This window comes from Genypterus blacodes, unplaced genomic scaffold (genome assembly GCF_046128005.1).
Source record: "Genypterus blacodes isolate CSIRO-AG114 ecotype Tasmania unplaced genomic scaffold, CSIRO-AGI_Gbla_v1 ptg000008l_1, whole genome shotgun sequence".
Lineage (NCBI taxonomy): Eukaryota > Metazoa > Chordata > Actinopteri > Ophidiiformes > Ophidiidae > Genypterus > Genypterus blacodes.
Genome location: NW_027466822.1, coordinates 536,795 through 559,082, shown reverse-complemented (window position 1 = coordinate 559,082; position 22,288 = coordinate 536,795). Strand labels below are relative to the sequence as shown.

General features: G+C 44.2%; 2 protein-coding genes across 3 annotated transcripts; one reads left to right on the top strand and one right to left on the bottom strand.

The window, feature by feature from the left end:
* The first annotated feature begins 846 nt into the window (after positions 1 to 846).
* slc35a5 (solute carrier family 35 member A5) lies at positions 847 to 5,829 on the top strand. Of its 2 annotated transcripts, none has more exons than XM_076157271.1 (10): positions 847 to 923; positions 1,656 to 1,799; positions 2,136 to 2,234; positions 2,327 to 2,460; positions 2,686 to 2,753; positions 3,042 to 3,230; positions 3,438 to 3,638; positions 3,723 to 3,850; positions 4,137 to 4,405; positions 5,298 to 5,829. In XM_076157271.1, the coding sequence occupies exons 2-10, from the start codon at positions 1,694 to 1,696 to the stop codon at positions 5,361 to 5,363; spliced, it is 1,260 nt and encodes a 419-aa protein (XP_076013386.1). In that variant the 5' UTR covers positions 847 to 923; positions 1,656 to 1,693; the 3' UTR covers positions 5,364 to 5,829. The 2 variants fall into 2 exon arrangements, with proteins under 2 accessions (XP_076013386.1, XP_076013385.1); XM_076157270.1 differs by having other exon boundaries at positions 848 to 923; positions 1,653 to 1,799.
* Positions 5,830 to 7,836: 2,007 nt separating this feature from the next.
* ccdc80 (coiled-coil domain containing 80) lies at positions 7,837 to 21,909 on the bottom strand. The gene is made up of 10 exons (XM_076157009.1): positions 20,563 to 21,909; positions 20,167 to 20,364; positions 18,875 to 19,437; positions 17,640 to 17,984; positions 16,173 to 16,329; positions 13,409 to 13,545; positions 12,187 to 12,338; positions 11,596 to 11,699; positions 9,264 to 9,347; positions 7,837 to 8,719 (listed from the first exon to the last, which is right to left on the bottom strand). The coding sequence occupies exons 1-10, from the start codon at positions 21,200 to 21,202 to the stop codon at positions 8,397 to 8,399; spliced, it is 2,703 nt and encodes a 900-aa protein (XP_076013124.1). The 5' UTR covers positions 21,203 to 21,909; the 3' UTR covers positions 7,837 to 8,396.
* Positions 21,910 to 22,288: the final 379 nt, after the last annotated feature.

The window sequence follows — 22,288 nt, the reverse complement described above, 5'->3', positions numbered from 1 at the left end:
ATTGAAACCTCATGTGTTGTGATATGACTCACCAGGGGTGGGCTTCTTCCCATCATTCTCGTAAAGACACAGTGAGGATGACGCAGTAAATCTTCACAGAAACGTATTCTGACCTCAAAATGTCCCAGGAAACCTGTGGGTATCCACATGTATTCAATTACAAAACAGATACTACCCCATGAAATGAAATCTATCTGCACTTGATTACATTTTTAAGATGATTTATCAATTTCTGAACTTTTTTTAAATAATTCACTTTATACAGACCCACCCTACTTGTGTTTATGACATGTTGGGTAATTTTATAATGATTTAAAACACCATATAAATAATCTCCCAAATGTTACACACATGTCACAGCAACAATACGTTTGCAGCTTTTGCAAAGTAAAAAGTGTTTTACCTTATTGTTCCAACTTGCGTGTGTAGAGTGTGTGCACAGAGGGGAACATCAGTGTGTACAGAGAGGAAGGCTTCCGCTTTGTGTGCGTGTGTGTGTAGTATTTTTAAATACTTTTACTTAGACAAAACACACACACAGCAGTGGTTAACAGCTAACATAATTCAAAGACATTTTCAAACCTTTAGGGTTTGAGGAGTAGCTACTTTCTGAACACTATCTGGCCTATATTTAAGATGTAAATTATTGAAAATGGGATTTAGTCATCACACATTTAAAACTAATCCTATATTCCTTACATTAAGTTTATTGAAGGGGGTCAGCCGTGCGTGTTTCCATAGTAGCGGAATTACTGTGAGTGTTCAAACCTTTGGGCTAATTTTAGAAAGGGTAGATGCGGGTGGTGATGACGTAATCACGCTACCTGTCGTAACACGCGTGCGCAGATGTAAATTAACCAGGAAGCGCTGAGGCTCGGCGCTGCGCGAGATGCTTCATTCTTTGGAAAAGGGATAAATAACGCGTAAGTTTTATGTATGTATTATCCTGTTAAAGTTGCTGTTTTTTAAATACGCATGTTCTTATGTGACAGGGTGTACAGGTTGTTCTTACGTGCTCATATTGGTGCTGTTTACAAGCACAAATACAGATGTGTTCATGTAAATATTGCTAGCTATGAACTTCCTTCCTCGTCTGCTTCCCTAAATAGCTTTTGTTGGTACATTTTTAATAAACCGTAGCTTTGACTGGTGTATTAGGCTTAATTCGCGATCCGAGAGAGTGAACGTGTCTTCATATAACCATGTTTGAGTTTTCTCCGTAACGAACATCTGGTGTGTTTGGCCATTGTAAACATTTTGGGACAGTAATAATCTGTGTTAATGTGATAACAGCTGACCAAAGAGTGTGTATGCCGTCACGCTCACTGTTTCAATGTGTGTTAATGGCGCTCAGGTGTATTTAATTAACCACAGTGACCGTGACATAAGGCAGTCAGGGACAGTGGGATCTGTTTGTTTTGGGTTGACGTGGCAGGACGGCAGATTAGGCAAATACTAACATAAAACAAAGCAGGTGTAAAGACAAACAAAGGCACCATATGAATTAATAAACACATTTGCATTAATCATCAAACATCATCTAGCAGTGCATATACTCATAATTCAAACCAATAAGCAGTGGGGATTCATTCTTTCCTTTGTTTGATGTTCTAATTGTGTGTCTGTTTGTGTTTGTTGTGTGAATACACCAGCAGCACTGACCCTGTCCCCTTCCTGCCTGAGCCATTGAGCCATGGCGTGGTGCTCCCGCTCGTCGGTGTACACTCTGGCCCTGGGTCTTGGCTTCGTCACCCTGGGAACCAGTCGCATCCTACTGCTCAAATACTCCGCAAACGCTGGTGAATTTCTCTGAGAGATATATATGATACGGATATGACATATTAGCAGTATTCTATACATAGCAGTTGTTTTCCTAAGATGACAGAATCAATCAAACCCAGACCACCTATCCATCTTGGTGTGGTTCTAATGTAAACGGAGGGATTTATATGTTGTGTGATCTCCGAAAAACAATGTTCTATTTTATGAGATAATAATAATAATAATAATAATCTTGTCTCTGGAAAAAACAACAACTTCATTTTGTCTTTTATCGGATCCCCATAAGCTTCTGCATTAAAGCTTCTGCATATGAATATTGCTTTGACAGATTTCTTTTCTTTGTCCCTTCACAGAGAACAAGTATGACTTCCTCCCCGCATCTGTCAACCTCCTTGCTGAGGCGCTCAAACTGCTGGTCTGTCTGGCCATGTCCATCAGGGTCATAGTCCGAGGTAAACGTCACAGACTGAAGACACAGCTGTGTGCCTGCTCGTGTTTGTGTACGCTGCGGTGACCTCTAAACCCGCTCTGGTTTGTTTTTCAGAGGGCCGGTCGTGCAGGGATCCGGCCTGTTCCACCGCCTCTTCCCTCGTCAGTTCCCTTAAGTGGTCCGTCCCTGCCTTCCTCTACTTCCTGGACAACTTGATCATCTTTTATGTGATGACCTACCTGCAGCCTGTTAGTTTCTTATTCTCTCTAACCCTAAGACACAATCATGTTTTGACCATAACCTGGAATCTCACAAATGCTCATAACTGTCATACATATTATTAAAGCCAAGGAGTCTGAATCCAGACCAGCTCACCAGCTTTTACTCAAACGTCCTTGTGTTTAATCTTGGTGTTTGATACGGTTATTCCAGCTCTGCCATCACTATCTCTCTTTTATCTATATCCCTCTCAGGTTATGGCAGTGCTGTTCTCCAACTTTGTCATCCTGACCACAGCGGTGCTCTTCAGACTTGTTCTTAAGTAAGAGGCTCAATCACTAACTCTGTCATGTTCTGTCCTTTGCAATGATATTCCGTACGCTGTTCTGACGTTGAATGTAGAATCTGATGGGAGATAATGCAGATGGGGACTGTGAAATTTCAGCAGTCTACACCGTATCTCAGTCTCTGATGCTTTTCCACAGCCAATGTCATCTTGTGTGGCCTGTTTTGTAATTTTTTGACCCATTTACACAAATCCAAGACCTTCTCGTTGCCATCACTTAGCCACTGTCGCTCCTCAATCTCTATTTCTCCCTCCCTCCTCCAGGAGGCGCCTGTCCTGGGTTCAGTGGGCAGCTTTGATAATTCTCTTCCTGGCCATTGTCTCCTTGACAACTGGGTCAGGGGCCAGCCAGCATGCCATAGCTATTGCAGGCGCCCACTCCAGCACCCTGACCACCCCGTCCAACTCCTGCCTGCTCTACACACAGCTGCTGGAGCAGATGAGGAACAGCAGGTAACTTCAGAACACAACGCAGGTCAATGATGAAGGAATGACTTCATATTCTTCTATCATATGGGACAAATAACTTTATATCCAACGAGCCATTGTATTGTTGTGTAGATGCAGACAATCCTTAACTTAATGTCACCATTTAAAGACAATTATTTATTATTTATCTACACTGTTCTAATTCTAATTCTCTGTTCGCTCTTACTCTAGTTCTAGTGAATCGTGGGTCTCGTCCCTGCCGGGTCAGGCCTGGAGGAACAGGGTAGTGGAGAAGCTTCGCACTCTGGGTGTGGGTCACATCCTGCTCCTCCTCCAGTGCTTCATCTCCGCCATGGCCAACATCTACAACGAGAAGATCCTCAAAGAAGGAGACCAGCTCACCGAGAGCATCTTCATCCAGAACAGTAAATTGTAAGAAGCTGACAGCCGGACAAACGACTCTGATGATAAATCTGTTCAGCTCTGATCTCCGTCCTTCCCCGTGTGGTGTTCCAGGTATGCCTTTGGTCTGCTCTTTAACGGTCTGACCCTTGGCTTTGGCAGCGAAGCGCGAGGTCTCACCATGCACTGTGGCCTCCTCTATGGACACAACGTCTTCTCCCTGGGCCTGGTGCTGGTCACTGGTGAGTAACACCTTTATTCACCACTAAATAACTCATTAAAAGCTTTAATCAATATTGTATTAAAGGAAAGCTCTTCTATTATACAATTATACATGATTCCATTAGCCCTACTAGATGAGCCCTACTGTTGTTGTTCTGACTTTTTGGTGCCTCTAAAACTAAATTACATTAAAAATAAATAAAGGAGTCAGTCAACCTAAAAAAGAAAGCTAAACTGAAAATATTGAAATATAAATAAATTCATTTAAGCGACCGTGGTTATATTTGTCATTTGTCTTCTTCACAGCGGCTCTGGGTTTGTCTGTGGCCTTCATTTTGAAATTCAGAGACAACATGTTCCACGTGCTGACAGGCCAGATCACCACTGTTCTGGTCACAGCCCTCTCCCTCTTCCTCTTCGACTTCCGCCCGTCACTTGACTTCTTCCTCCAGGCGCCCATGGTGCTGCTGGCCATCTTTATCTACAACGCCAGCCGGCCCAAGGACCCGGAGTACAGCCTGCAGCAGGAAAAGCTGCGGGTCGTCAACGGCGAGGTGTTCGAGAGGCTCAGAGGGGTACGGCTCAAAACCTCTAAGCTACACTAGTCATGCACATGGGCCCTCACATCCCTTTTCCTCGACAGCATCCTTCACCCCCCCCCCCTCCCTACCCATTTCCATTCACACACATACACAGACCGCGTTCTGTTTTAGGAAACGTGGCTCTCATTTTCCTGTAATGTGATTTCTTAGTTGCTTGAAGAAACCTGATTCCCTGCAATGAAAATAGCGTTGAGTCTCCCACTGGTGCCTTACCTCACATAATCTCATTAGGTCAATGTAGTCTATTGGATTTTGAAAGAGGAAGTTATGAGACTGAGTAGGTCTCTGTGGAGGCTTTGTAAGGACTTTGCCCTGGAGTCCGGTCCTGAAGGCCTATATGGTCGTTTCATGAAATAGTTGATCCCTTGTCCTGCTTTAGGAAAGGTGAGAGGTGTGAAGTATTGTAAAGCCTTAAAACGGATAGATAGACAAGTTGGCTGTGACTACTGTAAAGTTTACTTAGCAGTCTGAAAAGAAAGCAAAGAAGATGGAGAAGATTCCTTTATCTTCTCAATCAAAGCAGTGAGAAGATGGAGGAAGTGATTCGACCAAAACAAAAGTCAAGCTTTACCCGCTGGCTCCTGACCAGTGACACAGCAGCCAAGTGATATACCGACAATTTGCAAGAGGAGGTGTCAGAGGTAGAAAAGACAAAGGTTCACAAAGAACAAAGAAACAGCCTGAATCTCTGCAACCGAGACATCTTTTAGCCAAGACAGTTAATAAGCTGGACTAACCAAGGTATTTCCCCTCTGTGTTTTTAAGGCGCCTCATCTCCACTGTCGCAAAAACAAGTTTACAATCAATACAAATCAACTTCTCTCCATTTGTTCTAATACGCTGTGGGATGTGTTTTGTGTTGTAGGATGGCGAGGAGCTGCAACATCTGACAAAGGCCAACACAGACAGTGAATCTGAGGACTCCTTGTAAGTGCAGCATTGTGGCAGCGTAACTGTCAATCATTTTTTTTGTCCACCACCTGACGGGTGCATTCCGTCTGACACGTCGCCACAGACATTGTCTCTCAGCGTTTTATCTGAAAAGCTGTCAGCGACTGACAGCGTTGTGTTCATATCCTGTGAATTTTGCTGGAAATTGCACTTTTCTTGATTGTACATAATTCTGATGGTAATGTGCCTGTCTGTGTTCAAGTGCTGTACTTAACGCGAATGAGGGAATTAATTCAGTATCAGATTTTTCTTTTAACGTATAAGCACAACAAACTGGCTCTGGGTTCAGTATTTTAATCATGATCCAGTTTCTTTCCGACATGGCTGGTGATCTGTGCTGCGTGAATCATGTTTCCCTTTACCATTAGCATGTTGTTTGTGCCATAACATCTTAACAGGTTCTGTATGAGAGATGGAGTTGTCTTAAATAAACTTTTGAACATGAACTTTTTTAACTTATTTTGTTTTCTGATCATTTTACACTTGCATCAAGAAATGGGAGATGGATGAGACATGGTAGTAGAAAGTGGAGGGAGAAGAGACTGGGTGTTACAAAGAGGATGAAGGGAAGAGGAAGGAGTGGAAAGCTATGAAGGTTTACCAGACCAAGCTGGACAAGTTTGTTTTTTTGCATATTTCTTACCGTTTTGCTGTGGTTGGCTGCCAAAGTTCAACGGGTGTGGCCAAACGTGTGCCAAAGTTCAACGGGTGTGGCTTAAAGTGTTTCATAAATGCCTGAAACTGCAAAAAAAAAAAAAAGGAACGTCCGACTCGTTTTTCTTATGAATAACAGCCAGAAGTTCCTGGGTTCAAAATCTGAGCTGGCCTCTTTCTGTGTGAAGTTTCCAAAGTACTTCACATGAGCCAAACGCAGAGGAATTTCATCACAGCGGTGTTGAATGGTTGGTTGGTGGAAGAGCGGTACTCATATCAAGCCAACAGTTGCTCTCTGCATTATCTGTAGTGTAGTCGTGGATGCGTGTTTGATGCACAAATCAAGACAATGAGCCGACAGTCATCATCTATCCCTCTATGGATAATGACCCTCCATCTGTAAGAAGCATAAAAGCTCATAGGTGGAGTCATACACATTTTGTGGAACTGACTGGCAAAGAGCAAATAGAGTTCAGCTGTCTCTGAGCATATACTGCCACCACGTGGTCATGGGTTGTTACTGACATCAGGGTCATCACGTTCATGTAATGTAATTATCATTTTTGAAAATAAGTTAGGCACTTGTGGGTGCTGATCAGCCCGACACAGAGCTGTATTATCAGTGTCATTAGTCATCAGTGCAGTAATAATACAGGTACAGCTCAATAAATTAGAATATGGTAGTCTTGCCCATGATTGTGTCGCCTACTGAACCAGACTGAGAGACAACTTAAAGGCTCAGGAAACCTCAGCAGGTGATTTGAGTTAATGAGCTGATTGAGTGTGACAATGTGAGGCTACTACTTTTTCACAATATTAACATTTTCTGAGGTACAGAACTTGGGGTTTTCATGAGCTGTAAGCCACAATCATCCAAATTAAAATAAATAAAGGCTTGAAATATTTCACTTTGTGTGTAATGAATCTATAATATATGAGACTTTCACTCTTTGAATTGAATTACTGAAATAAATGAGCTTTTCCACAATATTCTAAGTCATTGAGCTGCACCTGTATGTATAGCTGACCTGCTACAAAAAAGGTTGTGTTTTTGTGGTAAAAGTAAAATATATTCCTATTTTTTGGGATGTCATATACTTTTTTCTACGGTTTATAATGCACAAGTACCAGAGATCCGCTTGGATGTGTCAGATGAAAAGGACAAGGCGGTGTTGGAAGAGATCAGTGTCGGAACCTACTCACATAATTTAGAGCATTCAGACTTTAACCTCGTTCCACCAAAAAGGCTGTGGAGGATATTTTGGGCTGCAAAGGAAGGACATCCTCCAAAATTCCTCTGGGAAAACTGTGTAGATCTGGAATGAGAGTAACTTTATTTCTCTGCAAGACTCACATCAACGTCTGTGTGTGTGTAACAGCTGTAGATAAATAGGAGTAAAAACAATACTGCCTGATTTCATGTAGTAGTGTAGTAGTGTAGTTATTATACTTGTTTCCATTGTGTTACTCATTCACTGCTCCTCTCCGTCTTCTTCTCTTTCAGGTAAACAAAAAAACATCTGTGAGCATCCTGCATGCTGCTGTTCCATGTTTGTGAAAGAAGAATGATTTCAGTGGAACTTCACAGGTAAGAAGTGTTTTTGAGTGTTTGATCTCGACAAATATGTTTGTATTTCCCCCTGAACTGAGGAAAAGTGGGAAGTCTCACAAAATGAAAATGCTCAATTTACCTAAACAGTCTTGGGCCAGCAGGAGGAGCTGTTGCTCAAAAGATATTTCAGCAGGTAAAGTTTAGACTCGTTGATATTCTGTGCAAAAAGAACTTAGCCCACTCCTGGTAATAAACAAATGTTTATTTCTCATATAGCACAATGGAGTATAAATAATAACGTTGTATAGCAATAGAAACTTTACAAAAGAGAAATATTGTGGCAGCTTTCCTCCATGAAGTAATGGATAACTACTTTGGACATCCAATAAATACATATATGTCTCATTTTAGCCAGTTATCTACAAAACAAAGATCTGCACTGAGTATGTGAGGGTGTAAAGTTGTGAAGGAGACAGATAATGCAACGCGCAAACCAGTCAAGAGTACAGCGCCCGTCATTTCTTTAAGGATGCAGGTCTGATCGAGGCCTCTTGTCCCTTACTGTTTCCTCTCAGCATGCCGTGCTATACTGCATCAAAGAACCAGATAGGTGAAAACAACAACTGAGGCTTTCACTAAGTGCTACAAAACATTCAAGGACCTCACTTCTACCGAGTCAAGTGCCTGGGGGAGGATGGGGAGGATAGAGGAGAAGGTTAAGGGGTCAAAGGAAAACAGCACTGAAAGCACCAAGCAGCAGCTGCATGGCGCCAACGCAACAGGTCACACATACTTATTCAGCACACGTTAGTATCTGTAACCCTGGTGATAAGCATCCTGATAACCGTGTTCGTATCCGTGTTGATGGTAGCCATAGCCGCCGTATTCGTCCTCGGGGCAGCGCATGCCTAGAGACTGCTGGATGGCCATCTCCTGTCTGCGTAGCTGCATAGAGTCCACCAGGTCATAGATGATGGCCATGGACCACATGGGTGAGGGGTACCAAGACTTCACGTTGCCGTCTTTACCCACCAACAGCATGGAGAAGTATTCTGGACTGGTCTGGAAGTAGTTCCTGATGTCCTTCACCAGAGAGGCTGAAAGGCCCTCGCGCTCCACTGTAGCACTGCCTGGATGGGCCAGAAAGGGAGGAAGAGAGGAATGAATGTGTGTCAAAAACAGATCTTCAACAGTTTCCCTGAGAACTGGGAATAACTCCAGCCTTTACAGTGTGGAGTAAGCAGAACTCCCCCATCTTTTTCCAGGGAAAGCCCCCACCCTGCTTGATAAAAAAAAGTCCTCTCGAGAGCTCTAAAGTGTCATATCCACCAAGTCACATGAACAGGAACATGAACTCCCCCCTCACAGCAGCAGCAGCAGCAGCAGCAGTATGCTCGGCATGCAGCTGTGAGGATGTATGTAGATCATCTGTCTCTGGTTCTGTGTTCCTGAGAGAACATGGTGGAATGCTGAGCAGGGCTGAGCAGGATATAGAGACGCTGGGCTGGGCTGGGACATTTCAGTACCAGTTAGGGTTCTGGCTTTGAATCAGGAGTGCTTACATTTCTGCCTTGTATTTGAGGGACATAAAGGTATTTGAAAGAGATATCTGGGCTTGAATCCTGCAGACATGCTGTTAATGCTCACATATATTTCATAAAAGAAATTCCTTACCATTGATGGGGTATAGTTCCAGGACTCCGCCCATATCCTGCGCCTCCATGCCAACCAACTTCAGAATGGCAATGTGCCTCAGACCTATGTTGCCATGGAAACACATGGAACACATTGACAACACAAACAGAGAAAAGAAATATCTTAGAAATGCAAGAATCAGAGAGGCTTCAAAACAAGCACATACAGTCTTCAATATGCTGACCAGCTGTTTCTTATCCATCCATCTTTCTGCTTATCCAAGCTGATTTCACTTTGAGTTGTTTATTATTGGAACCATCCTAGAATTGGTTTCTAGGTGAAGGAAGCGGAGCGTGGTGATCTGAGGCGTCGGGCCAAAAAGCTGCTTCCTCTGAAGCGAGAGAGCCCACATCAAGCACATGAGAACGCTGGCTTTACTATGTGAGAGCCAAGTGCTGAATACCAGCATCAAACCTCTGCGGCGCTCAGACAGTCTGCAGGACAGGCGGGACTGGGACAGAGGGGGAGGGAAGCAACCACGTACAGCTGTGACCTGGCCAAGAGCAACACATGAGAAGAAGAAGGCCTCACAGGACCTGAGCCGGGCCAGCTGATAAGCTACAGCAGGAGGTCATGGTCCCCTGATGCACTCATGGATAAACAGTGGACAGATTTACACGTCCAGACTGACATCTCTGTTTAATCTTACATACGTCTACATGCACTCAATACTCAATGCGATGCAATTCAAGATAAAAATGTGTTTGAGCCATAGGCTTACATGCAAGGATGGAATAGGATTCAGTTTTCCTCCAGGTAAACATGATAATGTTTGCATAATTGCAGTATGAGGAGAGTCTGCCCATTGTAGAAACCAGCGTGGAGGCTTTACACTCAGATTAAGTCGTTTTTACGTGGCTAAAAAAATAATTTACAATAATCTAGTTAATAATATTTGGTATTTGAATCAATCTGAATTGATTTGAGCACATTTACATGGCAAAAAAGAGGATTTATTGCCCTAATCAGAGTATAATCAAAGTTTGAAAGTGCACATAAATTTACTGAGTGAGTGCAGCTGTGGAATAAATTGAACAATTCCTAAACAGATGGAGGTTTTTAATACCCAATCATTGGACAAATTTACCTTATTCGTTGTATTTACTATTAGTTTTGGTTTCGCAATGAAGAATTTCAACAATGCCTGTATCAACAAAGTCCACTTGAGAAATGTGGGGGCTGGAGCAACAAAATCCAAACAGTTCCTGGAGACAGAACTGGCAAGAGGCATGAGCTGATTAAGGAGACGTGCTGCTGAGGAAAGCTTAACGGGGTGCAAGATTAAGGCCGTTTCCTTAAATATAATACAATTATAATGTCCCTGCAGAGTCACAGCTGCCATCAGCCAATCGGATGATTGCATCTGAAAGATCGGCTCCCTCCCAAGTGCCAATAATGGTAATTTTCATTGAAATAATTGACATTTCCGGGTGCTGTTAGTCTCAACATGCTAATCACATGAAGTTGATTTCGAGTGTTGTCAGTGCACCTGTGTGTGTGTGTATGTGTGTGTGTGTGTGTGTGTGTGTGTGTGTGTGTGTGTGTGTGTGTGTGTGTGTGTGTGTGTGTGTGTGTGTGTGTGCTCTTTTACTTCGCACACGTTTTCAGCCTTTCCACAGTTACTCAAATATGATTAGCCTGTATCACAAAAGGAAACATTCACCTTAATCTCAAAGATCTCAACAACCAGAGTTTTAGGACAAGTCATCTTTAGTCACTCCCCTACTTGCACCTCATGCAATTAGTTAAAATTTCTAGCACTCATATTTCAAAGTACATCTATTATTTTGAGTACTTCCCTGTCAGAATGAAAAAGACAGAAAGATACAGTATATTTCAACATGAAGCTGGTACTGATTTGCCCTCAAACTATATAAATCCAGAAGAAAAACAGATAAAAAGCATGTGCCAAATGTGTTGTGAGCCAAATTACAAAGTGTCTACACATGGTGCTGTACTGTAGATCTGCATTTGTTCCTTGGCTCTTGGTTTAATTTTCCACCAAATTACATTGAAGTCTGTTGGTGATTTGCTCACAAACACACAGACAAACAGGGCTGAGATCATTGTCTCAAACAACAGAAAAACAAAGATTTTTTGGCATTCCTACTGATGAGTGATACGTAGAGATAGAGTTAAGCACTGAGTTATACTAGATTAATTTTACTTTTACTTTAATCCTTTGAGTGGGTGAGTTGTCAAGTTGTGAGTTGTGAGAGACATCTACACTTTTACTCTTGTACACACTTAATTCCACCGCTGGTATCGACTATAGCATCCTGAGGTGACTGGTTACTTTGCCGTGACTCACCCAGGTTGCAGGCCTGGCTGGTCAGGGCGTAGAGCTGCTGCTGATAGGCCCACTCCTCGTCGTTGGGGGCGGAGATGACGAACAGGCGACGTCTCCAGCGGAACCTACAATCACAGGCGCTGCTGTTATTCTGGATTTTAAGTGGCACTGTGGCTCAGGATGGGGAAAGTTCCCTATTAAGACACTCCAGAGAGTGACAACCCCGAATTATGGTCAAAATCGTGCCAGATCTCTGCACGCTGTGATCAAAATGGAATCCAGGTCTCCATGGTAACAACAGAGAGTATGACATGTTGGAAAATAATCGAGTGCCGTGAATCAACCATGAGGAACAGCTGAGGATTAATGTTGCTTTAATTTGTGTGACATACACGGACTTACCCACACACATAAACAGTCAATCTATCAAGCAATGCTCATAAATGCAATGTAAATGTAAATTGTGGTCCAGCTGATAATTAGGTGAAGCAAATTAGGTTTAATGGGTGGGAAAATATGGTGACCACCCCTTCATTCTGACCACTAGCTGTTTTTCCAAACCGTTAGTGATCCGAAACTAAACAGAGGAGCCTATTTAGCGAGCAGCCGTACCTGGAGAGGAAGTTCTCCAATGATCTGGGCTTGTCCTCCTTCTTACACACCACCCCGTCTCTCTTCTGCTGCTCCATCTCTCTGATGCGAGACGAGAAGGTGTCAACGTAGTCGAACACGGCCTTCATGGCGATGGGAACCTCGTACGATTGCTGTCAAGAGAGCCAGGCCTTGAAATGAAATGATCAACACGGCGAGGCCACAAAATAAACACATCTGCATGCTTGTGGGTGGAAATCTGGGGGAAAAACGCATAAGTGAAAGAAACAGGCTGGGAATATAATCGCTTCAAACAATAGGAAAACTGTGTTGAAAGAGAAACATGGAGTGTGTTTCTTGTTGTGGTGTCTCCTTTGCCATACCCACGTATTCCTGATAATAAGTAACTGGGAAGCAACACAAAGCATGTCGGTTAAACATAAACCAGGATCCTGTTTAAATGACTGCATTCTGGGCATTCACAGCATGAAAAGCCTCCTCTAGAAAATGGAATAAATCACGACCTTTGTGTTATAAGGTTCTGTCCACCCCAGAGGCATTTTCAGAGTAAATTTACAACTTCTTACTTGTTTAAATTAGAAACAAAAATAACCCCACCAGGAAGCGAACAAGTCTACGTGCTTAACTCATTTTTGGGCAAATTGCCAGACAGAACCTACGAATTCTGAATCTGCAGAATTTGCTGCACAGCTCGTTGTAACTCATCCACACCTTTCTCTACCCCTCTGGCTCTCTCCTGTCCCGTACCCACCTCCTGCTCCCTGTGCTTTAACAGACCCGCCCGTCTGTGCCTGTGTCAGCACCGGGCCGAACACTGGCCTCTTTGATGACTCCTGTCTGAAAACAGCCTGACGATTTACCCTGGCACTTACACACGTTTATACACACAGCTGTTGGGCAAACGTCATGTTGCGTGAATTAGAACAGTGTTTTGGTGAAGGCAGCGTGTTGGCAGCACAAGGACAGGTCAGTGGACATGGCAGGGAGATGAAAGTGTGGGCTAGTTTACCTTTAAATGGAGAGGGAGTTAGAGTGTGTGTAAGGAAAAGCAGAGGCTGTGCCCACGGGCTAGTAAAACAGAAATAGAAGGCTGATTTTGGTGGATTAAATGAAGCTCCACAAAATCAAAATGAGTTATTACTTTGACCTTATAGGGACACTTTGATGAAAATCCTGTTCAGATGGGTGAAACATTGTACGGCCTCTTCGTCAGAGTCCCTACCTTGACTCTCATGTCGGTGTCAGTCAGAACCATGTAGAAGTCCTCATGCGTCATGCCGAACTCCTTCCTCAGCTCAGTGATCAGATCCTGGTTCACCAGGTCCTCCTGACGAAGACCCTTCATGGGCTTATCATTCTCTGGAGGAAGCAACACACACGGGTCAGACATCATCGGAGGAATTCTGGGAACACTAAGATTCATCTGTTATGTTTTATATGCAGTGCAACTCATTGATTCACTTTCAGTCCTTGCTGCTGCAGCACTGTACACACTGAGTGAAAACTGGACGTTTTGGGTACTGTACTAAGTACTTTGGCATCTTCACAAAAGTTCTGTCTATGAAACATGGATGCAGGCCAAACGCTTGCCAGTCTCACACATTGTTTGCATTTGTATATCTGCTGATATCTATGCAATATTGATTTATCTGTCGTACAGTGCACGGGTCAGGCTCGCGTGTTTACAGTTTCCCGTTGCGTAAACTATAACAATGTGAGTGTTTAAAACGTTAAGCGCAGCATATGTTATCCATAACCGAGCTCAAAACCACATTTCCTCAGAAAAAACGATGACAGTGGACTGAAAGTGTGGAGGGAAGACACGATGGAAACATGCAGAGTGACTAAGGGACGCATTCAGCATCCACAAAGAGCAGCTCTTATTCAGCCCCACTCAGAAAGTTACTGTAGCTGCTATTTATACAAGGCAAAGCAAAAAAGACTTTAATCACCACTCCCTACACACACACACACACACACACACACACACACACACACACACATAAACCAGACAAGCGTGTTTGCTGATGGTTGTTTCTCCATTTTGTTTGTGCTATGGAATGTGTTTGTGCAATTATATCAGGAATACCCCAACACTTACTGAGGGAGACAGACTCAAACTGTATACACACAACACGACACACTATGAGGTCACTCTAGAAATAGGGAGGGGGGTTTTTTGTATACATACACACACAGATTGACACACACACACCGGCCGGTAAGTGGAACGAAGCGTGAGTCTTGGCACAGCGTGGGCGGGTGACCTCACCTCAGAACTCTTTCCAGCATTCCGTCTGGATAAAAGCTTGTTGTCATGCGGAGTGACAGACTCATAAAGTTGTTCAAAATGGGTTTGCGTCTCCTGACATTAACACGCAATAACCCCAGTTGGGTTCTAGACGGCTATAAAATGTCTCAAAATATGAAGGGACTGCCAAAACACAAATGACAAAGCACATCTCGTAAACACAGCAGAGTTACTGTTCCTTTTGAACAAGTGGCTGTGAGTGGTTTAATAAAAGAGTCTTTCAAACACTTTTGTAATTATGTCAGGAAACCATATGTGGATGTGGGCGTAATGAATTAACTGTCTCCAGCTTCATCATCAGGAGGCAGATTTCACCCCCCTGCTTGGTGTGATACCACCAGGAAGGCATGTGCACTATTCAGCCCTTTCTACCACATTCTGTTTGTATGAGAGCACAGATGTCTCACTGGAACAACAATATACAAACTATTCTTACTGACAGAGCGCAATGCTGAAAATGGAGTTGGTCCATACTTCTAAGAGATACTCCAGCGATTTTGCAGCAGTTTGTGATTGGGAAAGTTACGTCCAAAGTTGGAGTATTTTTGGTGATTATTTGGCATTCATAGTATTGTAATCTGTAGAATGGACTTTCATGGAATCACAGTACACTATGTATGGAAAACATAGAACATGAAGTTACAGAAACAAATGTGTTCACTGTTGCCTCATTGTTTTCCCATGAAATCTACCCTGAAATAATGAATTTTCTATACTAACTCCCAGGTGTCCTCTCATATCATCTGACAGCTTGTGCAAAGTTGTCCCATAACGAGTAATCACCACATAATGAATGTGGTGAAGATATACATGCAGGGTATTGTAAGGAAAAATAGCATAGAAATGTGGTTTTTACGAGGCGTTTCTGTTATTATTGCGTAACACAGTTCTATTTGGGTAGCCGGAAGATAAGCTTTTTGTTATTGCGTGCATATCTTGCGTACGGATCTGATCAGTGAGGCCCCATTTTGCCAAAATGCGGCAAAAAAACACAGAAATGTCCGTGACCTAGTTCCGAAGCAATTTCCACTAACATCGTTCAATTAAGTTAAAAAATAAGTCTACATCTAAATACACTGTGAGCACCACATGATTACATCCACGGCAAAGTCAGCGCACAGAACCTAAGATCAGTGGACACAGAAGTCAGCGCTGCCTGCTCTCATCTACACAGAGCAGCGCACAATGCTGAGGCTTTGGCACCGTCAGTGTATATTCAGTGTGTTAGAGGGCCAGCGACAGTTTACTGTTAAAGCTTTAAGGATAACAGACGTGGCAACACAACAGAGTTCCACAGTCCAACTTCTTTCTGTTGTGTTGCTGGAGTGGGCAACAAGGGGTGAGGGTATTACTGATGGAGGAATGTTCAGGGAGAACTTGGTACTTGTCTTGGGAAAATGCACAAAAATGGAAAAAGATGGATCTGCTGGAGATGCACTGTAGAGGCTTTATGAAAATATGACTCAGGTCTCTAAAACTCTGAGCTGCATGAATAACTTATCAAGCATATCTTTGTGACTACATCACCTATTTCTTATTTAAATATATTCATACATTAATTCTGAATATTCAAGAGAGCGTCCCAGTTTAACAATGTCAACAATGTATTAAACACAACAATAAGTGAGTCTGAGAGAGCTGATAGAGTCTGTGTGCAGCTCTATCAGCTACTTACCCAGTTGGTAGTGATCAATTTTCATGGTCGAATTGGTTAAGGAGCCAAAGATGGTGATGATGGAAACTCTCCTGATGGCCATCTCACACACAGTCTCCAGGTACTCGTCCCTCTGCTGAATATACATGTTGCTCTCCTCACCGGGGGAGGTGATCAGCTGGAGGGAGACAGGAGGTCAGAGCCATGTCTATATGCAAGCCAAACACACACATACACACGTATACACACACACACACTGCCGGTGTGAGCAGAGGTTGTGTTTACATTAACCTGCAGGCAGGGGATGGTGGGCATATTTTCCCACTCCGCCCACAGCACTACTGTGATAAGAATCTACACTGGCTGCAAAACAGAGACACACAGTCTGTCAGCACACAGCTGTGCAGGACAGCAGAGCACTGATCCTCATATTTGATGCCTTTTCCTATAACATACCATCTAAGTGTGAGTTTAAACCCGTGGATAATATTGTAGGTAAAACAGCAAGGGAAGAAGTGGAAGTTTTGCTCTCATCGCGCAAAATGTGCAGGGGGAAGTCCAGCATTGTTTGCCAGTATAAATTAGTCACTGATTACAAACCCAGGTGCAGAGATCTCTGACATCAAACTTTCCAGCCTCCATTCTGTTTTGGAAAATGAATTCCTGGCTAAATGTTCCAAGGTATTCCAGTCACCTATCATTGTGGTGTCATGTCAAGCACGGCTAACACATTTCAGTTATGAGGGCTCATCGCAAGACATCCTAAACTAAATGAGGCACTTTAATGTATAAGTTTGGTACGTCAAATATAGTTCCTGTACCGTTCATAGGTTTTCTCCTATGGTTCAAAAACAGCTGTATGGAGCTCTGATAGGTCAGACACAAGCTTCTCCCAGCTCCACCTGTCAGGCAACTAATATTTCTTTGCTTGTTTGCGTACACAGAGAAACAGCATACATGAGGTTTCAAGATTATCAAGGAGGATGGAAAACTACAGGAAACTGCGGAGAGACGAGGTGCAAGCCCTTTTGTCTATTTTTGCAGACGAGGAGAATGCAAGCAAGGAACAAGAAAGACCTCAGGTAGTTCTAGAAACAGGTTCCCTCAATACATTCCAATCTAATTTCAGAGCTTAACAACTTTGTTTTGCAGCGGAAATCCAAACTGGAAGTTAAGAGGGCGAAAACAAAAACAGGAACAGCTGCAACTAAATTATTATGGTTTACCGTTTGTGGTACAAGTACTTGTGATACCCGAATGCACTGTTTAACATGCAAATGCTGGGGGAATCAAACAACATTTATACCCCAAAAGGCACAAATGTACTTCACCTTTTCTGAGCGTTAATAGAGTGTGTGTGTGTAATGTGGTAACACTACGTGAGTAATGACGGTTTCCTCTGACCGACGGCAAACACAGGAGCTCTGCCAGGTAAGAGAGGCAGCTGGCAGCGTCTAATGAGCTGTGATATGTTATGGCATCTCTCACCAGCAGACGCCTCCTGTTCTCAAAGTAGTCCAAGAAGGAGGCCAGGGAACCCTTTGGAGGAGGTGTTGGCCTCTTGGTGGGCTTCTGGTACTCTTCTTTCTCGTTGTACTTTAACAGCCTCTTTCCATTTTTCTTTCCTCCGGTCTTTGCCACCTTTCCTCCTCTCCTCTCTGCTTTTTTGGCAGCTTTGTCGTTCTTTTTCTTCTTCTTGTCATGCTTGTCGTGCTTACTCCTGCCCTTTTTAGTGGGGCTGACGTCAGTGAAGGTCTCCTCAGGATCACTCACTGTCGGCTTGCTGGGCACATTGCTGGGTTCGTACTTGTCTTCATACTCGTTAGTCATCACCTACAAGGATGGAGACAGAGAGGTTCATCATTCATATTAGCCTACATACAACAGAATCTACATCAGATCAGCAGGCCAATAGTGTGAACCATGCTTGGCTTATAAGTTCTATCCTTAAAGTGAGTCCAAATGTGCAAAAAAGCTGACTGATGATGATAAATTTGACACATAAGCAAATGACAGATGAAGCAACAGGAGTTGTGTGCATCATCTGCATTCATTGCAATTCTATAAGTCAGGTTGTAAAGGTACAGTATCCTCCTCAATCCCCATTCCCCTCTCTCTCTCCCTCCCTCTCTCTCTGTCTCACTGACTTTAAAATCTTCATATTGACCACATCTTTGTCGTCTTGAGATCCTCCTCTGGACTCAAGTGTTGTATCCATTTGATTTTCCTCTATTTTTACATCTGTTCTGTCTCTTTCCACCTTCGGCTCCTATTTCACACCTGGCACATTTTAAGAGATGGAATCGCTTCATGAATTCCCTCTGCCAAGGTTTCTTCCATGTCCCTTCCTCACTTGTTTATTTGGACAGTTTTTTCTCCTTTTTCTTCCTATACAGCCCTTTGAGACACCGTATGTGATATCGGGCTATACAAACGAACTTGACTTGACAAATCAGCAAAATAGGACTCTGGGATAAAATCCATCCATCACAGTGTGCAAGTGTGCCAGAGTGGGATGAGATTATGAGTTATCTGTAGGACTTAAAATAACTTCCTGTGAACTGTGCTGTTACTTTACAGTTCCATTTACTTTCACTCTCCTTCCTCCACACGTCTTTGCTCACAACTCTAACAAACTAAGAAATGTTCTATCCCCAAAATCCAGCTTTGACTCTTGGAAACAAAGTACAAGTGACAGTACAGTGAAAATATAAATGAATCACCCTCTCTCCTCCATTCTTCTTCTTGGTGGGCTTTATCCTGGTGGGCTTATGTGTGGTGGGCACCAGCTTGCGACTGTGGGGGTCTCTGCCGTTCTTATCGGTGCGGTTATCCCCAGCTGGGGTGGTCTTGGGTGGGTACCTCTCCCTCTCTCTGCGGTGGTCATAGTCGGGGTCGGCCGTGGTCCTGGGTACCGGCAGCCAGAGGGAGGTGGCGTGAGCCCGGGTGGACCTCTGGGTGGTGGTGGTGGTGGTGGCGGGGCGAGAGGTGGTGGTTCGTCTTGTGGTGGTAGTGGTGATTCTTCGTGTGGTGGTAGTGGTGGCTTTGGTGGTGGTGGTCGTAGCTCTGGTTGTGGTAGTGGTGGGCCGGGTCGTAGTTGTAGTGGGTTTGGTTGTGGTGGTAGTGGTGGTGGCGGTGGTTGTGGTGGTTGGCCGTGTTGTTGTTGTTGCTGTGGTGGTTGTTGGGGCAGAGGTGGTTGTTGTAGTGTGTGTGGGCCTCCTGAACGGCTTCCTTGGGACCTCCTTACGATCTGGTTTTCTTTCTACTGGTGTTTCCACTGGTCCACCTAGGAAGGGAGAGAGAGAGAGAGAGAGAGAGAGAGAGAGAGAGAGAGAGAGAGAAAGAGAGAGAGAGAGAGAGAGAGAGAGCGAGAGCATTTTGTACAGATGCGTAGCTTAGCTTTAACAATTCAAACCGTTTTGTTTGAAATGTATTCGTGTCCCAATATGAAACTCTGTGTATTTAATAAGTCACTGAATATTTTGAATATACTTTTGAAGTAATATACTGGTTGACTGATAAGTTCAGAGATCTTTTAGCAGATATGTAACTCGGGTGTTGCAATTGCGAATAATTTCTCTTTAACCTCCTTCCAACTCAACGCACTTCTGCCAACAATGCTGGAGAGATTTTATCCTGGTCTCAACAGTTGATGTGAAGCCATAATCTAAAGAAAAACAGTTTCCAAATATGTTTCATGTTTTTAAGAGGTGAAAGTAGGAGGGGTCAAATCAGGTGAGAAGAATGGTTGCTAGTTCAACACCATGGATAGCAACCAGCTCATTGTAACGTGGAAAAACAAAATCATGAGCTCATGTTAATGTGCAAAAGCAAAGAAGAAATGACATCACATGAATAAAGAATATTACAGCTCATGCTGAGTTTCTTGTGTAACAGGGTCTGAACTTATCAATCAACTCTCAAAGTCCTCTTATACTTTATTAAAGGACATCTTCACATATGCCACATGTTGTGTCCCACACACACATTTAAACGCTCTGGCGCCTCCTCTCACCTGTGGCTGCTCCCTGCTCCACCTGGCCCTCCACCCCAGCTACTTTGCACTTCTGGACGAAGCCTTTCTGCCGCATCTTCTCCACCTTCCTCATGGGTGACTGGTCTATCACCTCATACATGGCCTCCAGCCTCACAGGGTACGGGTACCTCTCCTGCACCTGCAGGGTCTTCTTCAGCAGCACCATCCCAAACTTACCTACAGGTGACAACACATGAGATACAGTCATGCCCCATCATCATCATCATCATCATCATCATCATCATCATCATCATCATCTTCTTCTTCTTCTTCTTCTTCTTCTTCTTCTTCTTCTTCTTCATCATCATCATCATCATCATCATCATCATCATCATCAATGACATTATAGAGAAGGGACAATACAATCATCCTCACCTTTCTCCAGCTTGAGGAAGCTCATGAGTCTGGGGATGAGCGCGGTATCCAGCGGCTCCTCCATCACCTTGCCCTCCGTGGTGATCCTCCTCACCTTGCCCCCCATCTCTCCCTCTTGGTGGAACATGACGATCTGATGGACGTGCCTCTCGGCCAGCTCGCAGTACACGTCGGGCTTCAGGAGCGACATCATCAGCCGGTAGTAACTATCTGAGTCGTGCGGGGCGGAGATCACCAGGACGCGATTCTTCCCCGCGAAGCTCGCCAGCAGATTTGGCGAGCCGGCGCTGCTGGGCATGCGGGCGACCCTGGACCTAGTGGCCCCGGGTCCGGGAGCCCCATCGTCCTGGAGCATGTGCGCCCGGCGCGGTGAGCCAACTTGACCGGCCAACCTCCTCCTGGGCGCCTGGGCACCGTGACCCCTCGGTGCGCTGCCGTGCGTCGTGTCTGTCCTGCTGGGCAAAGCCTCATCAGCCTGCACGCCCTCCTCCACTGAGCTCGCTGCCCGGGATCCGGAGCGCAAACCGCCCAGCTGGGTAAGCCCGGGTCTGGTCCGCGTAAAGCGAGTTTGTTTGTCGGCCTCGCCTGTCCAGATTAACAGACACGTAAGAGTTAAACTGAGTACAAAAGCTCCCCGCATTCTGGCGAGATGTCAAGATGTAAAGTCGGTGAAACTAAAGATAAAGATCCAGTAGGGACCCGGGATCCAGATGCGTCTTTAGCGCATTGGGGGTGGTTAACCAATTTATTCCAGATGAAGAAATGCTGATCGGTGCACAATAATCTGTTCATAGCATGACTCCTGCTCAGGAAATCAACCTCAACGAACAAGAGAGCAGAGTGTGTTGCTCTTCAACAGTTATAGATCCAGAATCCTCAGATATCATCCCAGCGAGGCAGCGAGCACGTAAACATGATCTCCGTTATACATCCACAATTTGGCAATAATCCCTGATGAAGGCAGCTGGCAAACACTTCATTTCCAAACACGCACAAATTCGGAGCGCTACTAAACTTCTAATCATCCTGTAGCATCGTGTAGTGATCTAATCCAGTGAGCTGTGAGGTGATCTTCTCCTCTCTGTAGCCAATCTGAGCTCTGGAGGTTTTCCACACACACACACACAAACACACGAACCTCCTGCCTCCAGACTTGTGGCAGGTCCTGGTCCTGCCCCTGGATGATCCGCTGCCAGTTGAATCTGAAACACCCCCTTTTTTACTCAACAAAAAAAAACCCGAACTCAAGTTTTGTATTCCCTTGTTTGGAGTGTTTCACATTTTATGAAGGTTAATTTCAGATATGTAAGAGAAGTTAAACATCCTGCCCTCCTAAACTAGACACATGCAGCCTTTGAGAAGATGAGTGACCACCACACAGTGAGACAAGATCCTCCTATAAAACCAATAGAGTGACGCCCCCCCCCAATCCCCTCCCTCTTTACTCTCTGATTCTCTGATTCTCTCCAAACAGACTCCATGCATGCTCCCATACACCTCCAGCTGCCTCGGTTCGGTGCACCAGAGGGAAACACAGCTGCGGGTGATGTTTAAACTGCCGAAGCTGATCACCCACTAACTGTTTCTGAAGAAGCAAACATGACCTTAAATGTTGTCTTTGCGTTGTTTACTGCTCTTTTATGACGGCTCGTTTCGGCTCAAGATCTGTTTCCATTTCCTCCAAAGAAAGCAGTTGCATTTTCCAGTTCGGTCCCTAATTAGTGCC